This window comes from Bos mutus, chromosome 19 (assembly GCF_027580195.1).
Source record: "Bos mutus isolate GX-2022 chromosome 19, NWIPB_WYAK_1.1, whole genome shotgun sequence".
NCBI classification, from domain to species: Eukaryota; Metazoa; Chordata; class Mammalia; order Artiodactyla; family Bovidae; genus Bos; species Bos mutus.
In genome coordinates this window covers 36,808,660-36,830,890 of record NC_091635.1, presented here as the reverse complement: position 1 = coordinate 36,830,890, position 22,231 = coordinate 36,808,660, and the positions used below count along the sequence as shown (strand labels likewise).

The following is a 22,231-nucleotide window of genomic DNA, read 5'->3' as shown; positions in this document are numbered from 1 at the left end:
CCCCCACTCAAGTTTAATGTGACTGTCTTTGGAGGTGAGGCCTAGCAGGAAATGAAGAGGTTAAATGAAGTCATAAGAGTGGGGTCCTGCTACGATAGGATGGATGTCCTTACAAGAGGGAATGACACTAGGGCTTGTGCTTACTCTGCCAAAGGACATAGCAGGGCAAAAAGGCAGCGCTCACCAGGAACCAACTTGGCAGGAACCTTAATTTTGGACTTTCCAGTATCTAGAACTGAGAAAACAAATTCCCGTTGTGTGAGCCTACGGTATTTTGTTATGGCGCCTGAAAGGCTAGGACACCCCAAAGTGTTTTATATAAGTTGAATTCTTTTGATATTATTGAGGCTGGTTTCCTTTCCAAAATTCTGAAAGTCTGAATAGAACTGGTGGTAGAATTTGTTATTCAGGCCTGGAACTTTCTTTGTGGAAAGATTTCTAAAAACAAATTTATTTTCAATAGATGGAGGATTTTTCAGGTTGTCTATTTCTTCTTGACTTTGTTTTGCATGGAATTTGTTCATTTTCAAGTTGTCCAGTTATTTGACAAAGTCATTTGTAATATCCATTAGCCTTTTTTTTGGCCATATTATGCAGCACATAGGCTCTTAGTTCCCAGACCACGGTTTGAATCCACACGCCTTGCTGTAGCACAGATGCTTAACCTCTGGACCACTGCAAAATCCTTAGCCTTTTAATATATGTATAGTCTTAGTTGAGTCACCTGCCATTTCTGATAGAAGTCTAGCAGGGGGCCTACTCCCCCTGCCCAATTTAGTCCTGGCTCACTGCAGGGCCCATCTCTCTCCCTGTTCCAGCTCACCTCTGTTGGCCCAGAAGCCTCCAGCCCAGCGGGTCCACCTCCTCCCTTGGCTTGGAGGGACTCAGCATTCCCCAGGGCCTCCCTGTCCCTCTTACTCCCTCTCATCCAGACGTCATTCCTCCTAAACCTGTGTGGACAGGGAGGCCTGGCGTGCTACAGTTCATGGGGTTGCAGAGTCAGACACAACTGAGCGACTGAACTGAAACCTGTGTGTCAGTGACAGTCAGTCTTCTGCTGGACTTGGCCAGTTAAGCAAACACTCATCTAAGTGTTGCTGTGAAGGTATCCGGTCCATGCGGTGCAAGTCTACAAGCAGGTGACTTCAAGTAAAAATTACTCTCAATAATGTGGGTGGGCATCCTGCACTCAGTTGAGGCCAAGGAAAGAAAACCCAAGGTTTCCCTGAGGGAGAAGGAATTCTGGCAAGGCTACCCTAGGTGGGGGGGTCCTCAATTATGCCAGCCCATTATCAGACTGCCTACCTGTCCCCTCCTGGTCAAGTTTCCTTGATCGAGGGCCCCTTCCCTGGAGGTGTCCAGCCTGTTTTCTGGAGCCAGGTATCACCGCTCCACACACACACACTCCTGCGGGAAGCAGAGGGTGGTACTCCCTGGGGCGCCAGGACAGTGGAGGCTCACAGAGCTGATCAGCAGGCAGGATGAAAGGATGACCAGACGCCAGAGCGAAGGAGAGATTTAATCATGGGAGACAACATCTTTACCAGGTTCGTGAAAAATGAAACAGAGTACAGACACGGTTCTTTACACAGACAATTACAGTAAATTTCAAAACCCACGCAGCAATTTGAACCTTATTTCTTGAAAAACGAACACAGACAAATAGGGTGGGTGCCCAGCGCCCAGGGCTGCTCCGCGCGACCTCCGGCATCATGGGGCCCTGGGCCCGGCTCCCGCGTGCGCCAGCTTCCCAGGTGGACCGACCAGCGTCTCCCCTCCCCACCCCCCGCCCCCCATGGCGACGCAATAAATAGGAGAATCCAAACAGAAAAACGACAACCACACCAGTGCAGCAGAGCCCGTGAGGTTCTGGAAGCTCGGCCCGGCTAGTGGCTCAGCCGACTCTTCACAGACCAGGCAGGTCTCCGAGTCGGCGGCGCGGGTCTCGGCCCTGCGCCCAGGGAAGCCGCGGGGTGGGCTGTGTGCGTGTGCGTGGGGGTGCTGGTCCTATGGGCGCCTGCACGCGGGGTGCGGTGCCAGGGTCGGCAGGTGGGAGGCGGGGGGCGGGCCGGTGGCCTAGCCCTCCCGCACGCTGACGCGCGGCTCGGCCAGGGAGCTGTGAATAATACTAAGGATGGACTCCAGGCCGCTGCCCTCCAGCAGCGTGCGGTGGTCGCCCTCGATGATGTGTACGGACACCTTGCCGTCGCACACCTGGGACAGATTGTAGTCGGCGCCCAGGCCCTCCTGGTAGGCGCTGCCCATCTTGGCGCGCAGCAGCGTCACGTTGCCGTGGTAGGTAGCCCGCGGCGTGTACTCCTCCGCGGCGCGCAGCTTGTGGTAGAAGGAACGCGCAGCAAAGCTGAGCGCGTGCCGGTCCAGGCCCGCGTGGCTCTGCACGATCAGCTCGACGGTGGCTGCCACACGCGCCTCCAGATCCCCGAGGGGCAGGAGGGCCTCCAGCACCTGTAGGACAGGACAGTGAGCGAGCAGCGCCGGGGGCGGGGGCGGGGGCATCGGGAGGCCGGGCCCCACGCCGGGTCGACTCACCCTACTATGCTCCGCCTCCGTGAACTGCTGCATGAAGAAGCACATGGCCTCGGCCTCGGCCTCTGCCTCGCAGCCGGGGTTCATCTTGGCCCGGTAGCTCTGCAAAGGGAGGAAGAGCTGTTGCAGTGGCAGGTACAAGGGGCTGGGCCTGCGGACTCCCGTCCGCTGCCGCACTCACCTGAGTGTAGGCCATCACAAAGGTGTGCGAGCCGTCAAACAGGAAGAGGCTGTTGTTCGTGGGGCCAGCGTTCTGCTGGGCCTGCAGCTGTGAGCACATCTCGAAAGCCACGCAGGCCCCGTAGGAGTAGCCAGCGATGCGGTAGGGCCCCTCTGGCTGCACTTGCCTGATGCACTCGATGTAGTAGGTGGCCAGGCTCTGGATGCTGTCCAGAGGTGCCGCTGCGGGCACAGCATGAGGCTTAGCCCTCGTCTGCAGGTGCCTTGCCATCCCCAACTCCCTGGGGGGCAGCCCCGTAGGCCCCTGACATACCTCCTGTACACTGTAGGCCATAGGTGGGGATGCTGAGCTTGGCGGCCAGGCTGTGGAACACGGTGGTGGAGCCCTCGATGGGGTGCACCAGGAACAGGGGCCGCTCGGAGCTCTGCACCGAGTTGAGCCGCGTCAAGGTCGGGCCCTCGGGGTTCACCAGCAGGGTGCTCAGGTTCAGCTGGGTCTGCGACTGGGCAGGGCTGCCGAATTTGGGTGTGGAGTCCGTCAGCTCTGTGAAGAGGGGCAGATACCAGGGATGATACCATAGGGTCCCCTGCCACAAACACACAGACATGCACACCCGTCGGCCACGGGTGGCCAGGGCAGATGGGTGGGGCGCTGGGCGCCCAAGGAGGCCTCTCAGGAAGGGGCCAGATGGACAAGCCCTGACCTGCTCGGAGGCCAAGAGCCCTGAGGGGACAGTGCTGCTTTGGGGACACCCCCTCCATACCTACCATCAGCTGTGCCAGCCTGCGCGGAAATCTCCTGCAGCTTGTGGATTGTGAGCTGCCGGATTTCCCGCATGGACAGCAGCAGGTTGTGCTCACGCTCTAGCATCTGGCGCACCTCCACGCCCATGAGTGAGTCGAGGCCAAGGTCTGAAAGCGAGCTGTCCAGGTTGACGGTGGCCAAGTCACGGATGCCTGGGGGGTGGGGAGGCAGCTCAGTTGGCAACGCGGGAGGGGCCCTGGGTGGGTATTGTACCCTGGACATGAGTTTGAGTAAACTCCAGGAGTTGGTGACGGACAGGGAGGCCTGGCATGCTGCGATTCACGGGGTCGCAAAGAGTCGGACAAGACTGAGCGACTGAACTGAACAGATGGTACCATGGGACCCACAGCCCCCACCCAACTCTGCACAGACCACCTATGCCTCTCCCTCCATGAGCAAGCCCAGCACGCCCCCCTTTGCAGCCTGGGAGACCAGACTCGGGAGACGAGTGTCTACCGGTGGCGAGGGGGCAGGGTGCTGCCTCACCCAGGATGTGAGTCACAGCCTTCACGAGGTCCTGGTGGCTGCCGCTGGGGCCACGGGATGTAGCCTTCTCTGCCAACACAAAGCTGCTCAGGACGGGGTGGGGCTGGTTCAGGAAGAGGTCTAGAACCTCCATGCAGGAGGTGATGCGCTGGGGCAGCGTCCCGCCGATGGCTTTGTCTTTAGTGCCCTTCAGCTCCATGAGGAGGCCCACGTCAGCAATCGCACCCCACTGCACGGCGAGGCCTGTGGGTGGGCAGTGGCGCTGTGGTGAGTCGGGGTAGTTATGAGGGTGGGACCGCACCAATCGGGGAGTGGCAGGTGGGCCCACCTGGGAGGCCGTCGTGCCGACGCTTCTCACATATGCGCTCCATGGTGGAGTTGGCGAACCCGTAGTTGGTCTGGCCGGCATTGCCACGCCCGCAGCTCACGGAGGAGAAGACCACGAAGTAGTCCAGCTCTGGGCATGCCTCCCGGGTCACCCTGTGGGTTCTTAAGTCACCCCCAGCCGGATTCCCCAGCCCCCCGGCTGTCATGCCCAGGACTCCTGCTTACCCGCCAAACCGCCTCCCCTTCCCTGGACCTGTGGTCAGACCCCAGCAGAGGCCCATGGCCAGGTCTCTGGACACCAGTGCAAGGGCTGTGCAGGGAGAAGGCGGGAGAGGAGAAGGGAGGAGCCCACCTGTCCAAGTTCAGGGTGCCATTGTACTTGGGCTTGTTGACGTCCTGGAAGAACTCAGGGGTCTGGTTATCCAGCATGGCATCTCTCAGGACCTGGGGTGAGGGGATCTTAGCACCTGCCTCGGCCCCAGGCCTTTGGAGGGCTTCTTAGGAGGGGCCCTTCCCTGGGCAGCTGGCTCCAGCCCCTCTAAAGCCGTCCTCACCACGGCCAGGTTGAAGATGCCTCCCACGGGCCCAAGCTGGGCGGCCTCAGTGATAAGGCTCCGGGTGCCATCCAGTGAGCTGACGTCGCTGGTGGACACCAGGACCTGCACACCCTGGCGTCTCCACTCGTGGACCTGCCTGGCTTGGTAGCCTATGGGACAGACAGTGGGAGGGGATGGGCAAATGAAGGTCTGGTCCCAAGCCTAGGTGCCCTGAGAGCACCATAAAGGGGTCTGAAGGAGGCTCTTCCCACTGCCCCACCCTCAGGCCACTCACCTGTGCGGATCCCAGAGCGGGAGGTCAGCACCAGCTTCTGGGCCCCTCGCTCCACGAGCCAGTGGGCCAGCTCTAGGCCAAAGCCACCCAGGCCCCCAGTGATGATGTAGCTCTTGTGGGCTGGGCAGAAGGTCTTGCACAAGGCCACCATCTGGGTGGGTTTGGTCCCGTGCAGCACCGCCTCCTGCTCTTCCTCACGTACCTGCAGCCCAAGCAGGGCCCCTGTTCACGCACTGCTGGCAGGGGCCAGGGCTGGGGCCAGAGACCCCCAGGGCCCCCCACTCACCTGAATGACCACTTTGCCGATGTGTTTGCCCTGGGCCATGTAGCGGAAGGCGTCCTCCGCCTGGGTCCTGGGGAACACTGTTCGCTTGAGGGGCTGCACCACACCCTCCCGGATGCCCGCCTTCAGCAGTGTCGACACTTCCTGCCACATGGTGTTGTTTTCTTCAAAGAGAGAGTCCAGTAGGATCCCGTGGAAAGTCACGTTCTTCAGGAAGATGGCCATGCCTGGACAGGTGGGCAGGCGGGGGGCCTCACCACATAGCCCACAGCCTACCACCCTGCAGACCCCCACTCTGCCCAACAGCCCCCTGCCCACCCAGCCACCCACCAGGCCTGCCGCCCCATCTCACCCAGGGGGTGGTTTTTGGAAAGGTCAAATTTGCCAATTTCCAGGAATCGACCGTGCTGGGCCAGGCACCGCACACTGGCCTGAAGCTTCTCTTCCGCCAGGGAGTTGAGGACCAGGTCAGCACCTTGGGATGGGGGGCAAGCCGGGTCCCCATAGTGAAGGTCACAGCCCGGCCAACCTGACATGAGTCTGAAGGTCTAGACCCTGTCCCAGCATGGGCCAGCGTCTCCTCCAGCTTGGCTGGTGAGTGGGGGATGGGAGGAGGAGGGGGCTGAGGATACAGGCGGATGGTGGGTGGTGGTGATGGGGACCACTCACCCTTCTGAGTGGGGGATGGGAGGAGGAGGGGGCTGAGGATACAGGCGGATGGTGGGTGGTGAGTGATGGGGACCACTCACCCTTCCCGGCTGTGTGCCACAGCACATGCTGCTCAAAGGATGTGTCCCGGGAGTTGGCAAAGCTGGTTTCGTTGAGCTGGGGGAACCTGGACTGGAGGTATGCCCGCTTTTCGGCTGACCCTGGCAGAGAGAGGCACACCTGGTGAGTCTGGGCTTTAGCAGCGCTGCCAGGCAGACAATCCTGGGCTCTGGGAAGGGTCGGAGGCTTACCCACAGTGGTGAAAACACGGCAGCCCAGGCTGAGGGCGATGGCGATGGCAGCCTGGCCTACGCCGCCGGAGCCCGAGTGAATGAGTACCGTCTCGCCTGGCTGCATGCGCCCGCGGACCATCAGCGCGTAGTAGGCTGTGCTGTAGACAACGGGCACCGAGGCGGCCTCCTCCAGGGTCCTAAGGGCACAGTGCAGGGGTCAGCTCTGGCCTGATGCCCGGCCACGTCCATGTCGGGCCCCAGGTCCCAGCCCTGGTGACTCACCAGTTGGAAGGCACGTCCCACAGGAAGCTCTGAGGCACCAGAGTGGAGGTGGCCAGGCCTTCGGCGGGTACCAGCCCCATCACACGCTTCCCGCTGGCATCTCGGCCAGAGAACTCCATGCCTAGCAGGCAGTTCCGAGAGGCCCAATTTCCTGGGGGCAGATGGCGGGTGAGTGAGCCCCTGACCTCACTGGGAGGAGCCTCCCAGGTTCCTGAGCACTGTTGGGTGAGGACCCTTCTCGTCCCAGGCCCCGGCCCCAGGGTGGGGGGGGTCTTTGTTCTGGTCCCCCTACCGTGGGCTGCCTGTACCTGGGATGGCGTCGGGGGACAGCTTGCCCGTGGCCAGCATGATGTCGCGGAAGTTGAGGGAGGCATAATAGATGGTGCAGAGCTGGAAGCCAGGGGCCGTGGGCTGGCTGTGGCGCAGAGGGGAGCAGACCCAGCGGATGGAAGACAGGTCCCCTCGGGTGAGGACATTTATGAAGGCATGCTCTGTCTGCTCCTCGGGCTTGTCTAGGGGGTGACAGAAAGTGGAGCCCCTAGGATCGCATGTGGCCCTGGCCTGGAGCAGGGCTTCCAGCCAGAGTCCTCTTGCCCTCTCCTCAGTCCACCCAGCTGGGAGGCGAGGAACCCGGAGGAGCAGGGTAGTCCCGGGGGGCTCACCTTGTTCCAGTGGGAAGTGGCGGAACGCTCCCCAGGCCCCATCACGGTAGACATTCATCACCAGGTCACTCTGGAGCACCTTCTGCAGCTCCAAGGACTTCGGGTCTGTCTCAGGGATGGGGGACGTGCTGTTGAGGTTAGACACCAGGACGCACCTGTGGGCAGCCAGACAGGTGAGGGGAGGCTGTGGTTGGGTCCCGGGGCAAGGGGCACGTAGCGCAGTGGGCATCTCACCGAATCCGGTGCCCGTCAGGCTCTTTCCGGAGACAGTTCACCAAGCCCACGACCCCTGAGGTGGTGCAGCCAACAGCCATGAGCCATACGGGCCGGGAGGAGGAATCGGCCAGGATGTTCTGTAGAAGGATGAAGGAAGGGTTGACGAGGAAGGGTTGCCTGATGGGGGGGATTCCCCCAGGTCCCGACACTGGAGCCGGGTCAGCCTGGCCTGGTAGGGGCTGGGAAGGACTGACCTTCAGGGAGTCAACCCACTGGAAGCTGGTGTCCTCCACGGGCAGGAAGATTGGGCTGTCAAGCGGGGCCAGCCGGCGGCACAGGAAGAGCACCGAGCCGTAGAAGGACTTCTTCAGGGCCACCAGGTGCAGGGACGCACCAGCAAACAGGCGCTCCCACTCATCCTGTGAGTTGAGGGGGTCAGGGCTCTGCAGCCTCCCGGTCCCGCCCCCCCAGCCCCATCCACCCAATCCTGGCTCCGCCTGTACCTGGCTCAGGAGGTGCCGTTGGCCTTGTTGTGGCTCAGGGCAAGTGAGGAAGGTGACAGTCTCTCCCAAGGGGTGTCCTCTGAGCAGCGTGTGCAGCAACAGGAAGCCTCCCTCCTTGAGGGCAGCCACCATATTGCTGACAGCCGTGGCCGGGTCACCGAGGCTGGCTAAGGCATAGTTGCACACCACGAGGTTGGCCCCACCCAGGTTGCTGGGGGCCGGGTCCGAGGGGTCCCACTGGCCCTGGGTTATATCGAGCTGCTGCAACTTGGCCTGGGCAGCCTCCAGGGCCTGGGGGTGGCGGTCAGTGGCTGTGTAGTCCAGCTCCAGCAGGGGCTGGGTGTTGAGCAGTGTGGGGATGCGGGAATACAGTTGGCCGTCACCAGCTAGCACCTGGGATGGAATAGCTTCTTGGATCAGCTGCCCCTGGGCAGGCGTCCCCCCACCTCAGCTGGGTGTTTCCCAGAAAGGCCCACCCACCGATTCTGCAGAGGTCATTGGCCAGTGCTGCCCTGCCCACCACACCCCTGGAACCAGTCCCTTCAGTGCCCCCTTCCCCTTCGGTGTCTGGGCAGCCTCAGCTCCATCTTGAGTTGGGCGACCTCACGTCTGAGAGGCCCCAGCCCTCCCTTAGGTTCGGGACTGCCGATATCTGAGTCCTTGAGCACTGGGCCTGCGGCTGCGTGGGACACCCACCTCCACCACCTTCATCTTGAGGCTGGTCATGTTCTCCAGGGCAGTGTCCACGCACGCCTTGAGTGCTGGGGAGTTGAGGAGCCCACTGAGCAGGGGGTCATCACACAGCAGGGCTCTCTCCTGGGCTAGGATCTGGCCCATCTCCATCTGCAAGTTCCCGTTGAGTTGCAGCTGGCAGGCGGTGGCCAGCAGCCGAGGCAGGCCTTGCTGTGGGGCCTCCTGGGGAGCCTGGGCACCATCCAGCCCAGGAACCACCATCTTTATCCCCTGCTGGGCCACCTTGGTCTGCAGTGCCTGTGCCAGCCCTGGGGAGGGGAGAGTCACATGTCAGGGAAGAGCCTCAGCTGGGCTGGGGTTCCTGAAGCTCCCCCGACCAGGAACTAGTGACTGCTTGGAGCAGAACCCACTACCTGGTTCTGCCCACTGACGGAAGATAGAGGGATGGAGTGGACTGTCCAGTCCTCCAGGGCTGGAAACTGGCACTGACCATTGGTACACTAGGTGGGCAAAGGGCAGCCCTGCCCCCCATGCAGGTGTGAGCCCCAGAGTATGGGTTCCCCAGAGGATGGGTTCCATGCTTTGCCGGCCCTGGCTGCCCCTCCCCAGCTCCCCCCACCATCCCGCACCCCTCAGCTTGGGCATGAGCCCTGGGTAGAGGGTGGTCTCACGCCTGTGCAGCTGGCTGGTGGTACAGACAAGAGGGGCGAAATCTGTCACCTCTCTGCCAAGGCCCCCTCTGAAGACATCAGCTCCAGGTAGGGGGAAGCCAGGGGCACTCACAGGGGAAGGCAGAGGTAGACCCCACACGTAGGAGAGGCTGTGATGGGATAACGGGGCCCGGGAACTGGGAGCTGGGCCCCGGGATGAGGGTGGTGGGTGCAAAAGACTCACCCACACACAGCTGCAGCTCCTCCTGCAGGGCCAGGTTCCCAGCCAGGCACCCAGTCTCCACGTGCGGTGTGAAGCAGAACTTCTCCAGGATGGGCACCAGCTGCTCCTGCTGATGCCGGGGGGCCACCGAGGTGTGGATCCTCGAGATGTAGATGCCGCCAGCCACCGTGGTGTCCAGACACCTGTTTATTACCACGTCGGCCACTGTGGGGACACGCTGGGTGAGGGTGGGCAGGGCCTGGCACGGGGAGGCACGTGTGTGGGGCCAGGGCAGGGCTGACCTTGTGTCTCGTCCTGCAGCGTGTACAGCTTCTGCTGGTGGGTAGCCGGGTGGATGTAGATGGCGGTGATGCGTGTGGGCAGGCGCAGGCTGCGCTTGCTCGGGGCCAGGATAGACATCTGCAGCATGGTGTCCATGAAGGTCACCCAGTTGTCCTTCCAGAGCAGCTGGCCTGTGTTGCCTGGGGAGAAAGGGGCTGTCGGTTTGGCCAGGCTAGGTCTCTTCCTGCCGTGGGCCCTCTCCTCTGTGTGCCCCAACCTGGGGGGACCCCTCGTGGCCCCCTCACACCAGGCAGCAGGGGTTGGCCCCAAAACACAAAGTGGGACCTCCCTTGTACGTACCTTCGGAGCTGGCCTCAAGGATACCTTGGAAGTAGGGGCCGTAGTTGAAGCCCTGCAGCTGCAGCTCCTTGTATACATCACCACGGCACAGGTGGATGGCAGTTGTGGGGTCCACGGGGGTCGCAGGGTCCGGGCCATACCGGTTGTCAAAGAGCTTGGGGTTGGGATCTTCCCACTGGTATACCTTCCCTGTGGGCAGGGATGGCAGAAGGGCCTGAGTGAGGGCAGGGCTGAGCCGGTAGCTAAGGTCTACCCAGAGACCCCCAGCAGGGACCCTGCAGCCCGGTCCAGGGCCCCTGCTCACCGCTCGCGATCAGGTTGCCATTCTCAGACACCTCAAAGGTACAGGAAGCTTCCAGAAGCCGCACTTCCAGGAGCACAATCCCTGTGGGCAGCAGGGGCAGAGGTCAGCTGCAGGGGTCGGCAGCTGGCCCTCCCACCCCATAGCTTGAGCCACCTTCCTCACCTGTCTTCGGCAGGATGACAGCCTGGTGCAGCGTCACGTCCTCGAATACTACAGGCGTGTGCTCCATGTTCTGGTCCAGGGCTCGGGCCAGTGTCTTCCAGACCAGGCACAGGTAGCCAGTGCCCGGGAAGATGATGCGACCGTCGATGCAGTGATCCACCAGATAGTGGTCAGGGGACTCGGGGTTGATGTCTGTGGGGCCTGGGCCTTAGTGCCACCGCTGCGGAGGAAGCCACCCCGCCCCCCTGCCCGCCTGCATTGCAAGGACTCACCGATCTTATAGATGGTGGCAGAGGAGCTACTGGAGCCACTGGGGAAGTCCTCGGCAGTGGGCACATCCCAGGTCTGGCTGTGGTCCCACTTGATGTGGGGGGAAATGAGGGGGGTGCCCCGGGGAGCTGGGAACTCCACAGGTGGGAACAGCCCGTTGGGGTTGACGTCAATGCTGGAGGGTGCAAAAGGGGAGCTGTGACTGCCCTGTCACACCCACTGCTGACCCACGGTCAACCCATCTCCCCTAAGACCTCGGAGACGCCTGAGACAGGGTGGGGTGGGGGGCATGCCAAGGGTGTGGAAGTGGCCCAGCACCCAGAGGTCTGCTTCCTGGGGACCATCTTAAGGCCGCCCGGTGGCCTGGCTGGGGAGGAGCCTCCCAGGGTTGAGCAGGGAGAGCGGCCGCACCCGGTCAGGTAGAGCTGGCCCACGTTGCTGAGGAAGAACTCTAGGTTGTCCCTGTGGTCCTTCTTCATCAGGGGGATGATGGTGCAGCTGGACTTGAGGCCTCTCTTCAGGACGGCCTGCAGAGGCAGAGGCGGGCTGGGCCTCCCCCTGGCCAGTTCCCACTGGCCCCCCGCTCAGCCCCCCGCGCCCGGCCAGCCCGCCGGCCCTGCAGGACTACGCGTACCTGCAGCAGGGCATGGGGTGCGATCTCCAGCACCACGGCGTCCTCGGGCACGCGCCACAGCGCCTCCTGGAACAGCACGGGGCTCACCAGGTTGTTCACGTTGTACTCGGCCGAGAAGGTGCGGGCCAGGCTCTCCTGCCACTGGGTCTCGGGGATGGAAGTGCTGAGCCAGCGTGGGGAACGCGGCTGGGGCTCCCGGATCACCTAGGCGGAGGGCCGGGCGGGGTCAGCCTGAGGGAGCTGGGGCCTGCCTTCCCCGCCTGTCCTCAGGGAGGGCCCCCGCCACACAGCGCGGGGACAGCCACCCACCTTCTTGAGCTGCTGAAGCAGCATGGGGGCGATAGCGTCCATGAAGTAGGAGTGGAACGCCATGCCGCCCGTCCGCACCTCCTTGGCGAACACGCCCTCCTGCTTCAGCTGCTGCACGAACTCCAACATGGAGGCCTGGGGGGAGCGCAGACGGGGAGGGACGGGGGCGCTGACGGCAGTCCGGGTCTGGGCTGGTGCCGGGCTCCCCGCGCAGAGCACGCTCTGCGGGGGTGAAAGGGGACTTGGGGACGAGGCCTTGCCTCCCAGGGCCCACCTGAGGTCCCGAGATGGTCACGGTGTCGATGCAGTTGTGGCAGGCAGGCACGATGCCAGGGGGGCAGCGCTGCTTACACTCCTCCCAGGTCAAGCCTGGGAGCAGAAGAGAGCCTCAAAGGGTGGCATGGGGAGCAGGCACCCCCACACAGCCCTCCCCAGGGAGGGGAATGCTGCCTGGGTGGCCCTAATGACAGCTGCCGAGCGGCACCTTTACGAGGCAGTTTCACCCTTGCCGTTGTCTGGTCTCAGGCAGAGGTGTCATTAATACCGTCCTACAGGTGGGAGCCAGTTTCGGGTCCCACGCCTGGCCTACCAGAGAGGGCTTTGGCCTCACTCTCCCAACAGCCCCTCCGGCTCTCTCTGGTCTCCTCCCGTCCCCACCCCTGCCTGTCCCAAGTGTGAGCAGGCCCACTCCGCCTGCAGCATCCCCCCCAGGGGTTCATGTGAAAATCACGCTGGCCTCTACTGACACCCATGGGCAAGTATGCCGGGCTCCAAGGCCATCCGGGGCATAGCGGGGCAGGCTGTCAGGGTTGTTCTCACCCTGCGCTGAGGACAGTGGCTGGTGAGCTGCCCCCAGGCCCTGGCCTCTGCCCAGCACCAACACAGAAAGGTGCCAGTACAGATGACCACCTCCTATGGAGACCCTCAGGCCCAGGGGTGGAGCGCGACAGGGGAGCAGAGGGCAGTGCCTACCTACAGCCGCCATGGCCCCGGGCGGGATGTTGGCCTCCTTGATGCACTGGCCTCTCCAGTAGGCAGAGAGGATGGCCTCCTCCTGAGAGATGCAGCCGTCGGCATAGCCACAGGCCACCTCACCCAGGGAGTGCCCGATGATGCCGTCGGGCTGAAGGCCCATGGAGGTCAGCAGGTCTATGAGCGCGATCTGGGGGTGGGGTGGGAACAGGATGGGTCATGCCAGTCTCGGGGACCCCAGGCTCACCACCCTGCCAGCCGGCTCACCCCAGACCCCAGGGGCACACCTGGATGGCAGTGAGGCTCACGAAGGAGATGACCATGTCATCAAAGATGGCCTCGTCTGTGCTCAACAACAGCTGTGACACCTGCAGTCCCAGAGGCTTCACGGCCTCATCCGAGCGCAGGATGGAGTCGCGGAAGCGGCTCAGACGCATCAGGCTCAGCCCCATCCCGCGCCACTGTGTGCCCATACCTGTCCCGGAGGGAGATGTCAGGGCAGCGCCGTGCAGTCCCAGCCCGTGCGGCCCTCGGGGATGACCTGAGGTGGGGCGGGGTGGGGTCGGGGCTCACCGGAGCAGATGAACCAGAGTGGGCGCTTGCCGGCCAGCACCTGCTGCACCTCCTGGCTGCCCCCCTGGCTGCCCAGCACGGCGTAGCCACGGAAGGGCATGGCTGCTGGGGAGGGGGCCGCGATGTCATTGAGCATGCTCACGAAGGCCAGGTTCTGGCTGTGCTGGAGGCCTAGCTCCAGCAGACCCTGCACACCCTCCAGGGTGCGCCCACTGGCCCGCAGCAGACGGGGCAGGGCGGCATGTGGGGCAGGCGGTGGCAGTGGCTGGGAGTTGGGCTGGAGGATGACGTGCACGTTGGAGCCACCGAAGCCAAAGGAGTTGATGCCCACGTTGCCCCCGAGGACGGGCAGGGGCCGGTCCACCACCTGCAGCCGCCCATCCTGCAGTGCTGGGATCTTGGGGTTTGGGTTGTGGAAGTGCAGGTTGGGGGCCCAGAGCCCGTGCTCCAGGGACAGCAGCACCTGTGGGTGCCTCGCGGTCAGCAGGACGGCCGGCCCTGGGCTCCCTGCCCCTGCTGGTCGGGATGGGCTTCAGGTACATCCCCTCCTGAGGACCCTCTGTGTCACCCCAGAGGCCCTGCCCGCTGCAAGCAATTTCGTTCTCCCCCAAAGCTCGCCCTGCCCCAGTGCAGCGGTCTGGTGACCAAGCCACATGCTCTGTCTCCTCTCAGCCCTAGGCCTCACCTGGGGCCCTGCCACCTCCCAGCCTCATTGGCTGTGGATCTAGACAAAGGCTCCTCAGCCATTCCCCACCCCATCTCCCAAGCTAAGAGCTGCAGACAGGTGGCTATGGTGGCCCAGGGAGCTGAGACCACCAGGAAGCTCCCATCATACCCAGAAGCTCAACCAGTAGTGACCTGGGTCCTCCAAGCTACCAGCTGGTCAGGAGGCCACAGGGAGAGCGAGCCTGGAGACACGGGCTGCCCTGTTGCTTCTGCTCCCTCTGGCTGGCCCCTTGGGGAGCAAGTGCTGGGTAAAATGTCTGGCCCTGTGAAGCCAGGCAGGGGCTGGCCACATGCTGGCGGCCTGCTCTCCGGGCCTCAGTTGACCCATATCCCACAGAACAGCCGGGAGGGACCCTCCCCCAGCAGGCTATAAGACGCTGACGGGGCAGGGACAAGATGGCCCTAGACTCGCCTGCCTACCTTGGCCAGCGCCGCGAGCCCTGAGGCGGGCTCCGGATGTCCCATGTTCGACTTGGTGGACCCAATCCGCAGGGGGCTCTGGCGGGTGCCACACAGGGCTTGCACGATGCCGTTTAGCTCCTGGGGGTCGCCCACCTGTGGGGAACTCAGGGAGGTCAGGACCCCGCCCTGGTGCTTCTCTGGCGTGGGACGTGGGATATGAGCAGGGCCAGGCAGGGGTCTCACCTTGGTACCGGTGCCATGGGCTTCAACGTACTCCAGGGTCTCCGGGTCCAGCCCGGCCGGCTTATACAGGGAGCTGATGAGCTGCTCCTGTGCCTCTCCGGAGGGGTAGGTGACGCCTGGGGGCGGGTCCAGGCCTCAGCACCCCCAGCCCCGCCCGACTACCCGTAGCCCCACCCTCGCCTGCCCCAGGCCAGCTCCCACCTTGCTCTTTGCAGCCATCCGTGTTGGTGCCAGCGTTGAGGATGGTGGCGTACACCCGTCGGGCCAGGGACTTCTTGGTCAGAAGGATGGCCATCACAGCCTCTGCACGGCAGTAGCCATTCCCTGGGGGCGGAGGGCACTTCAGGCTCATGAGCTCAGGGAAGGGCTCAGGGGCTGGTGCTGGATAGAATCGAGGGTGGAGGCACTGCCCGGGGCCCCATGCCCACTGCTCTCACCTGATGCATCGAAGGACTTGCAGGTGCCCTCGGGGCTAAGCATGCCCAGCTTCATGAACTGCACCGAGGTGTTGGGCTTCAGCAGGATGTTCACGCCGCCCACAATGGCCATGGCGCACTCCCCTCTCTGGATGGCCTGGTAGGCCCTCTGCAGGGCCAGCAGGCTGGAGGAGCATGCCGTGTCCAGGGCGATGCTGGGCCCTGCAGGCAAGGACACAATGCAGCCGTGGGACCGCCTCCCCACCCTACACCTTGGGGCTCTGACAGCTCTACTGAGTGCTCTCCACGTGGAACCCACACCACCAGGACCTTGTTCCTGCTGGCCTTCCTAGGGGAGGTGTGGTCAGAGTCTGGAAGGGTCTCAGCTGTCATCCGGCCCCTGCCCGCCTCCCCCCACCCCAGGCCTGAGTCAGAAACAAAAGGGCTGTGTGGGCACCCACCTTTGAAGTCAAAGAAGAAGGAGAGGCGGTTGGCCAACATGGCACGCTGGCAGCCCACCATGCTGTAGCCCACGAGGGTCTCAGGGTCTCGGCTCAGAGCCTCTGAAGCCTCAGAGCCACTCACACCCACCCAGACACCGGTGTTCGTCCCCCGAATGGAAGCTGGGTTGATGCCTGTAGGAGGCAGAAGTCAAACCTGCAGCTGTGCTGTGCCCAGCCTGCTGTTGAGCTCTGGGAGGTGAGGCGTCTCCCCTTGGCCTCTCTGGCTGGGGTGACTGGGTGCATGCTAAGTCGCTTCAGTCATGTCCAACTCTGCAACCCTATGGACTGTAGCCTCCCAGGCTCTTCTGTCCATGGGATTCTCCAGACAAGAATACTGGAGTGGGTTGCCGTTCCCATCTCCATGGGATCGAACCCAGGGTTCGATCCTACGTTGCAGGGGAGAGGAGGCTCCACCTCGCCTGACTCTAGAGTGGCTGGGGAGTCAGGGAAGAGACAGTGGAGCCAGAGTGGGGTGGCTGGCCCAGGTAGGGTTGACAACAGATAACCAGGTCACAGGAAACTGGGGCCCGGGGGACAGGCGGGGTGCCAGGTGGGGCTCCAGTCTCTGGGTCAGGCAGAGGCCAGAGACAGCTGGAGGTGGGGACAGAGGACAGCACTGTCCCCAGGCTACTCCCCTGGGCACTGGTACTGCTGGCAGGGTCTGATGAGCCCTGAGAGCAGCCTGCCTTGGGCGGGCCAAGATAAGAAGACAGAGAGAGACAAAAGCCGAGTGTCCAGGCTTGGGAAGGAGGGAGGGACACTGGCCAGCCCCTGGAGAGCAGCATCCAAGGTCTCCGGGTGGGGCCTGGGCAGTGGGAAGGCCTCCGCCTCCCCGCCCCTCCCCGCAGGCAGTGCCTGTCCAGGACCCTGTCACACTCAAGGGTCAACCCCAGGGGCTACTTAGCATCTGCTGCAGGACAAGAGACCTGTAAGGCCAGGGTACCCGCCCTGCAAACCACAGGTGGCAGTAGGCAGGTCCTGGGTTCCCCTGTGGCCCACCTGCTGAGGGGCCTCACCCCCATGGCCAGCCTTCCCTCTCCCACTCAGCACAATTTCCATGTTCCCCAGTGTCCCTGGGACAAGTCTGTGCCCTTGAAGCACTTTTCCAAGGCTAGGCACAACCCAGCAGAGGGGAGTGGAGGGTGAGAGTCCTGGGGCCAGATCCTGCCTCCTGCTCTGCCTGGCACCTGGTGTCCTGCCCTCGCCTCCAAGATCAGCCACGCAATGGGGAGTGAGGAAACTGGGGTGACAGGACATGTCTGGGATTCCTCTGGTGTGCAGTTGTGAAACCTGAGCTGCCTGAGGCCCACACCTCCCCACCTCGTCGGCCCCAGCCCAGGGCTCCGCTCCCTCCTCAGCACCTTCTGTTCTGGATGTTTTGTTATGAACACACGATGCTTTTAGAAGCAAAAAGGGAGGTTTTCAAGAAGGGCAGCAGGAAACTTGGGGACGGGCCCTCTGCAGCCCCCCAGATGGCCCACCTGCATCCACAATGGCCTCGTAGGTGACCTCCAGCAGCAAGCGGAGCTGGGGGTCCATATTGTGTGCCTGCTTGGGGTGGACCCCGAAGAAGGAAGCGTCAAACCGGGACAGGTCCTTCAGCTTGCCTGACCGCCGAGGCAGGCCATATAGTCCTAGGGAACACACACAGGTGGAGAAATCAGTCATAGGACATCATAGCCCTGAGTGATTGACTGGGGGGGAGTCCCGGCTGCAACAGGGAGCTGAAGCTCCCTGGGATGGGTGGGCCCACTTCTGAAGGGGACCCTTGGGCCGGGGGGAACCTCATGGGTGATGGCCCCAGAGCAGAGCAGAGCACTGTAGCGGGCAGCGCTGCCTCCTCCCACCTGCCACTGTCCTGACCTGGCTGAAGACCTTCTGCCTGGCCCCATCCCGGCCTGGCAGCTAAGGCCAGCCAGGCTCTGCCACACTGACTCATATCCTGTAGATCAGGTGGAGCCGCTCTGCGGGAGAATCTACTGGGCGTGAGGGAGTCAAACCAGCTTCCCGGGGGAGCCTGATGTCTTATCTGACCGCCTGGGACAGCACGTGGGCAGGCAGTGGCTGGCTGGAGGTGTTCACCCACCTGGTCTTGCCCTGGCTCCACCCTAAGCAATGGCCCTGGTCTGTGAAAGGGGCAAAGGCTATGCCCAGAGAACTCCAGACTCCCACAGGCTGGAGTTCAGTCCCTAGCCCACTGGCCAGAGGTCCCACGTTCCCCTAGCCCAGAGCCTTCTGGTACCGTCTCCAGAAAGAAGCTATAACACGGCCTCACCTTAGGTGACTGTTGGCTCTGCCAGTGGGACCGGAGTGCAGGCCCTCCCTGGTAACCCGGGAGATTGTGTCCACAGAAGGGGTGAGAAAAGAACCTCTCAAGTAGGCGGGGAGCCCCAGACTCGCTTACCGGCCTTCCACCGCCTGTCATCATCTGTCACCATGTCCACACCGCCAATGAGATTGGCCCAGAACTCCTCCAGGTTCTCCGACTCAGGCAGCTTCCCAGACATGCCAGTGATCACCACCTCCTCCATGGCTGCTCTCTCTGCAAGGAGGGTGGCATGGGGGCCCGGACACCAGTCAGCCTGGGCCCCAGCACGGCCAGTCCACAGCCTCGCTGGAGACCCAGCTGCTTCCCAACCCTGGCTTCATGAACCCCCTCCTCCATCTGGCCCACTCAAGGGTCTGAGAACAGCAGCTCAGAAAGCCCTGCAACAAAGATCCACATGGCCAGCTCTGGGGCTGTGCACCCGCTGGAACGTTTTGTGAAGGGTATGTATGGTGGTTGGGAAAGGGGAGTCCCCACTCTGGTCCAGCCTGCCAACACCTCGCATTGGGCTCTCTGGGCATTGGCCTTGGCCTGGGGTGACCCCACCACAGCCCTGCTGCAGGAGACTCAGGAGGGGGCCCCATGGTGGGAGGCAGGGCCCAAACCCTTCTGAGGAAGGGACTGCCTGGCCGTCAGCCTGTTAAGAGGTAGCCCAGGGAATTTAGTAGGCTAAGGAGAAAGGGCAAATGTGGGGGTGGGAAGAAGTGCCCACACTGACTAGCTGGCTCTGCGCTCAGCATCTCGAGCTGCCCTCCAGGCCAGAACCACAGCTTGGTCTCCTCAACAGTGCCAAGGCCTGGCGGGGCTCTGGGGAAAAATTGGTCCCTGTCCCACAGTGGGCAGCCCCAGCCTGTACGGCCCCTCCAGCAGGCTCCAACCTGGAGAACCACTCTCTCAGCTGCCAGGCAAGCACTACCCAGACCCACACATCTGCACAGGTCGAGGCCTCAGGACTGCGCTTGCCTACTGTGCAGCCTGCCTGTCCATCCAGACCCAGGTCTCCCAGCACCAACGGGGGAACCTAGTCTACCCTGAGCCTGTGGGCCCTGGATGGGGCTCCTGTCTGAGGAAGGGGGCAAGGCCAAGGTTGGTCCTGCAAACTTCCACCAAGGCTCCAGGGCCTTATGGCGCCGATGACTGGTGAACTCGCCAACTACTGGCCCTTTAGGGTTTCTCTGAGCATGGGAAAGTAGGAGTGGAGAGAGCGTCTTCCTTGGGTGGCCTGATCGCCCCGGCGTCCCGGCAGAGGGAGCCCCCTCCCCCAGCGCTGAATAAAGAGCCCTTTGCCGGCCCAGAAGCACCAGCTCCCGGGGCGGCTGCTTCTCCAGAAAGCGCCCGCTCTGTTCTCCCCCTACTTGCTATTCACGCGGAGTCCGGCGGGACGAGGCAAAAGGGTGGAGACCCCTGCGGCGCTGGCGAAACTGCGCGCGCCGCCGTGAGGTTGCACCCGGCAGGAGTGGCTCTCCCCCCAGAACTCTGGGGGCTCCAAATGGAGCCCACGTGGTGGAGGAGCCGACCTTATACGGCCCTGCGCCTCCTCCATCCACCTCCCTCCCCTCTTCTCAGGCCCTCCGGTCGGCCGAGACGGCTATCCTGCACCCGGAGGCATGGGGATGCCGTGGGTGGAGGGGCTCGGCGGCCAAGCCGGAAAAGGAGGCCCTCGAGGGTGTGGCGGCTGGGGGCTCCAACAGGCCCTCGAGGGTCCGCAGCCGCCCGGCCCAGTCCAAGACCAAAATGGCTGTTCGCGGCGTTCCCGGGCGTCCGCCCCTCGCCATCCGCCCACCTGCCTCGCTGGGCTTAGGCATGGCGCGAGGGCCCTTTGCCGCCTAGCCTCGGGCGTCTCGTGGGGCTCGAACATCCAGACCGGAGGCTCGGACGCCGAGACCAGGGCAGGCTGTGTGAGATGAGCCCTCACCATCAGCGCGCCGAACCATGCGCACCCAAGGCCAGAGGATGCGGGCCGGCGGCGCCCGCTCGAGCCCGGCCGCCTTGCTCCCGCCCCAGCCCCCGATCCAGTCTGGCCCCAGGACCGGGTTCCCGACTCGCAACTTCCGACCCCGGCCCGGCCTGGCCGCTTGTACCTGGTCTGGGCGCGGGCGGCTGTGCGAACTGCTGAGGGAGAGCGAGGATGGAGTGTGCGGTGGAGGGGAGGCCGCTACTGTCTCTCTGGCTCCCTCTAGGCCCGCGCCGGCGCTATTTAACCGCGGCCGTCCCCGTGCGGACACGCCACATGGGCTGACAGCTTGGCTGCGCCGCCCAGGCCAATGAGCGTCGGGGCTGCGCCCCGGGACAAGGCGCGCCGCCGCCAGTGGGGTGATGCGGCGCGCCGCCGCCGGGAGCCGGGACCCTGCGCGGGGGCGCGCCCAGGGGGCGCCGGGTTGGGGGCCCCGGACTCGGGGGGCTCCGGGGCGGGGCACGGTGTCACCCCCGCCCCCCAACTTCCGTTCCGTGCTCCACGCCTCCCGGGGCCGCCCCCACCTCCGGGATCGCGGGGGCCACGTGTGCACGGCGCGCGGTGGAAACGGAACGGGGCGTACTTGGGTCACTCTGGGGGTCATACTGGGGCCACACTGGGGGCTAGACGGACCCCCAGGCGTTCGAATTGACGGCCAGCGTCCGGGCTGAGCGGAGCCGGGCCGGGGGCGTGGCTCTCTGCAGCCGCAGCCAATCGGGGGCCCGAGGCGTGCGCGCTGGCCCAATGGCGCCCCTCGAGTGGGCGTTGCTAGGTGATAGGGTGATGGGCCGGGTGGCCCCGGGCTCTGCGCGGGCCGCGCGCGGTCATTGACCCGGCCGAGGGTGCCCCGTGCGGGGTTACTGTCGGTCACCGCAGCGCAGCGCCCCCGGTCCTTCCTGCCTCGCCGCCGAAATTCGCGGGGCGAGTGCGGGAACCCGGAGGACGCTCCGAGGCCTGCAGGGGCCTTCCGCAGACGGCCGCGGGGACGGGGAGCGGCCATCTGGCGAGCGGGTTCTGCACGGACACCTCTTGGCGTGGCTTGAACAAAGGAGTCTCCCTGGGCAGAGGCACTCGCGCTCGCACGTGGCCACTCTCACCCACCGGCACGCACACGAACCGATGGAAGTGCGTCTCTCCTCGCCCGCACACCCTCCTTCTGTAATTCCCGTGCTCAAATGTTTATCCATTTTATACACACACACACAAATCCTTGACTTTCCAGACTGAAAACAACACGGATCGGGAATCACGTGAGCCCAGGAAGGACTGACTGGTGGCCACGCCCTGCACGGCCCTTACTATCTCCTGGGACCACTGATAGACCCTTGGGAGGTCAGAAAAGCCCTGGCAGAGGTGCCTGGCCGATTCCTCTTGTAATCAAACGCTGCTGCTCTCCTCCCCTGCCTCCGTGCAACCGCTCTTGTCTTGCTCTCAGCAACTGAAGACTGTGGAGCATGGCACTGGCCACAGATGTTCTGGGCAGGACAGAACGGGACTGCTACGTCAAACCAGATAACTTGACTTCAGGTGCCCCTCCCTCAAACCCTACAGTGCTCCCTACACCCCCAGGTAGTCCCAGTGGCAGCTCATCTCTCTTGCTCTAGTCTTCCTCTTGGCATCATCACTGGGGACTTCTGGTTTGCACACTGTGAAACAAAGGGCAAGACAGGAAAAAAGGAGAGAGGGGAGGGAGATCCCGCAGCTCAACTGCTGTCCCAAATAACTTTGTGGGATTTTGTTTTCCTTCCTACTTAAGAGCTTTTCAGACCCTTGGTATCCTGGATCAGAAGTGGGTAGGCCGTGCTGCACAAACACGCTCAACTCTCGGTGTTGAGCAGGCTCACTTCCTGCTGGTCAGTGGGGCTCTGCTCACTGCAGACTACCAGGGGCCCAGGTGACACGACGATCGCAGGCTGCGTGGCTGAGTTCGAGACCCTTGTTTGCACCACAGAGGGATGAGGACTTATGGGATCTGTTTCTAGCAAAGGGGCTCACTTTTTCAGCTAAAGGAAGTCACATGGCCACGTCTCACTTACATGGCAATGTGCCAGACAAAACAGAGTATGGAGACCCTGCCACCCGGCAGCAAAGCTGCTCCTGGCATGTTCCTTTCTGGCACATTGGAAGAGACCTGCCATTTTCTCCGCAGCTCCCCAAACACTGTGT

The 22,231-nt window shown here is 63.2% G+C and overlaps 1 protein-coding gene across 2 annotated transcripts; it reads right to left on the bottom strand.

Moving 5' to 3' along the window:
• Positions 1–1,500: 1,500 nt before the first annotated feature.
• FASN (fatty acid synthase) lies at positions 1,501–20,370 on the bottom strand. Of its 2 annotated transcripts, XM_070390144.1 has the most exons (42): positions 20,193–20,370; positions 18,190–18,327; positions 17,267–17,419; positions 15,744–15,917; positions 15,304–15,504; positions 15,068–15,190; positions 14,867–14,982; positions 14,642–14,776; positions 13,496–13,958; positions 13,210–13,397; positions 12,923–13,112; positions 12,225–12,319; positions 11,951–12,085; positions 11,642–11,845; positions 11,419–11,534; positions 11,010–11,182; positions 10,738–10,929; positions 10,576–10,656; positions 10,272–10,460; positions 9,932–10,111; positions 9,651–9,854; positions 8,760–9,064; positions 8,064–8,456; positions 7,815–7,979; positions 7,579–7,697; positions 7,345–7,499; positions 6,991–7,194; positions 6,683–6,833; positions 6,419–6,597; positions 6,209–6,328; positions 5,812–5,934; positions 5,463–5,686; positions 5,177–5,378; positions 4,900–5,051; positions 4,698–4,789; positions 4,347–4,498; positions 4,019–4,261; positions 3,496–3,684; positions 3,041–3,271; positions 2,729–2,949; positions 2,551–2,649; positions 1,501–2,466 (listed from the first exon to the last, which is right to left on the bottom strand). In XM_070390144.1, the coding sequence occupies exons 2-42, from the start codon at positions 18,314–18,316 to the stop codon at positions 2,077–2,079; spliced, it is 7,548 nt and encodes a 2,515-aa protein (XP_070246245.1). In that variant the 5' UTR covers positions 18,317–18,327; positions 20,193–20,370; the 3' UTR covers positions 1,501–2,076. The 2 variants fall into 2 exon arrangements, with proteins under 2 accessions (XP_070246245.1, XP_070246246.1); XM_070390145.1 differs by lacking the exon at positions 15,744–15,917.
• Positions 20,371–22,231: the final 1,861 nt, after the last annotated feature.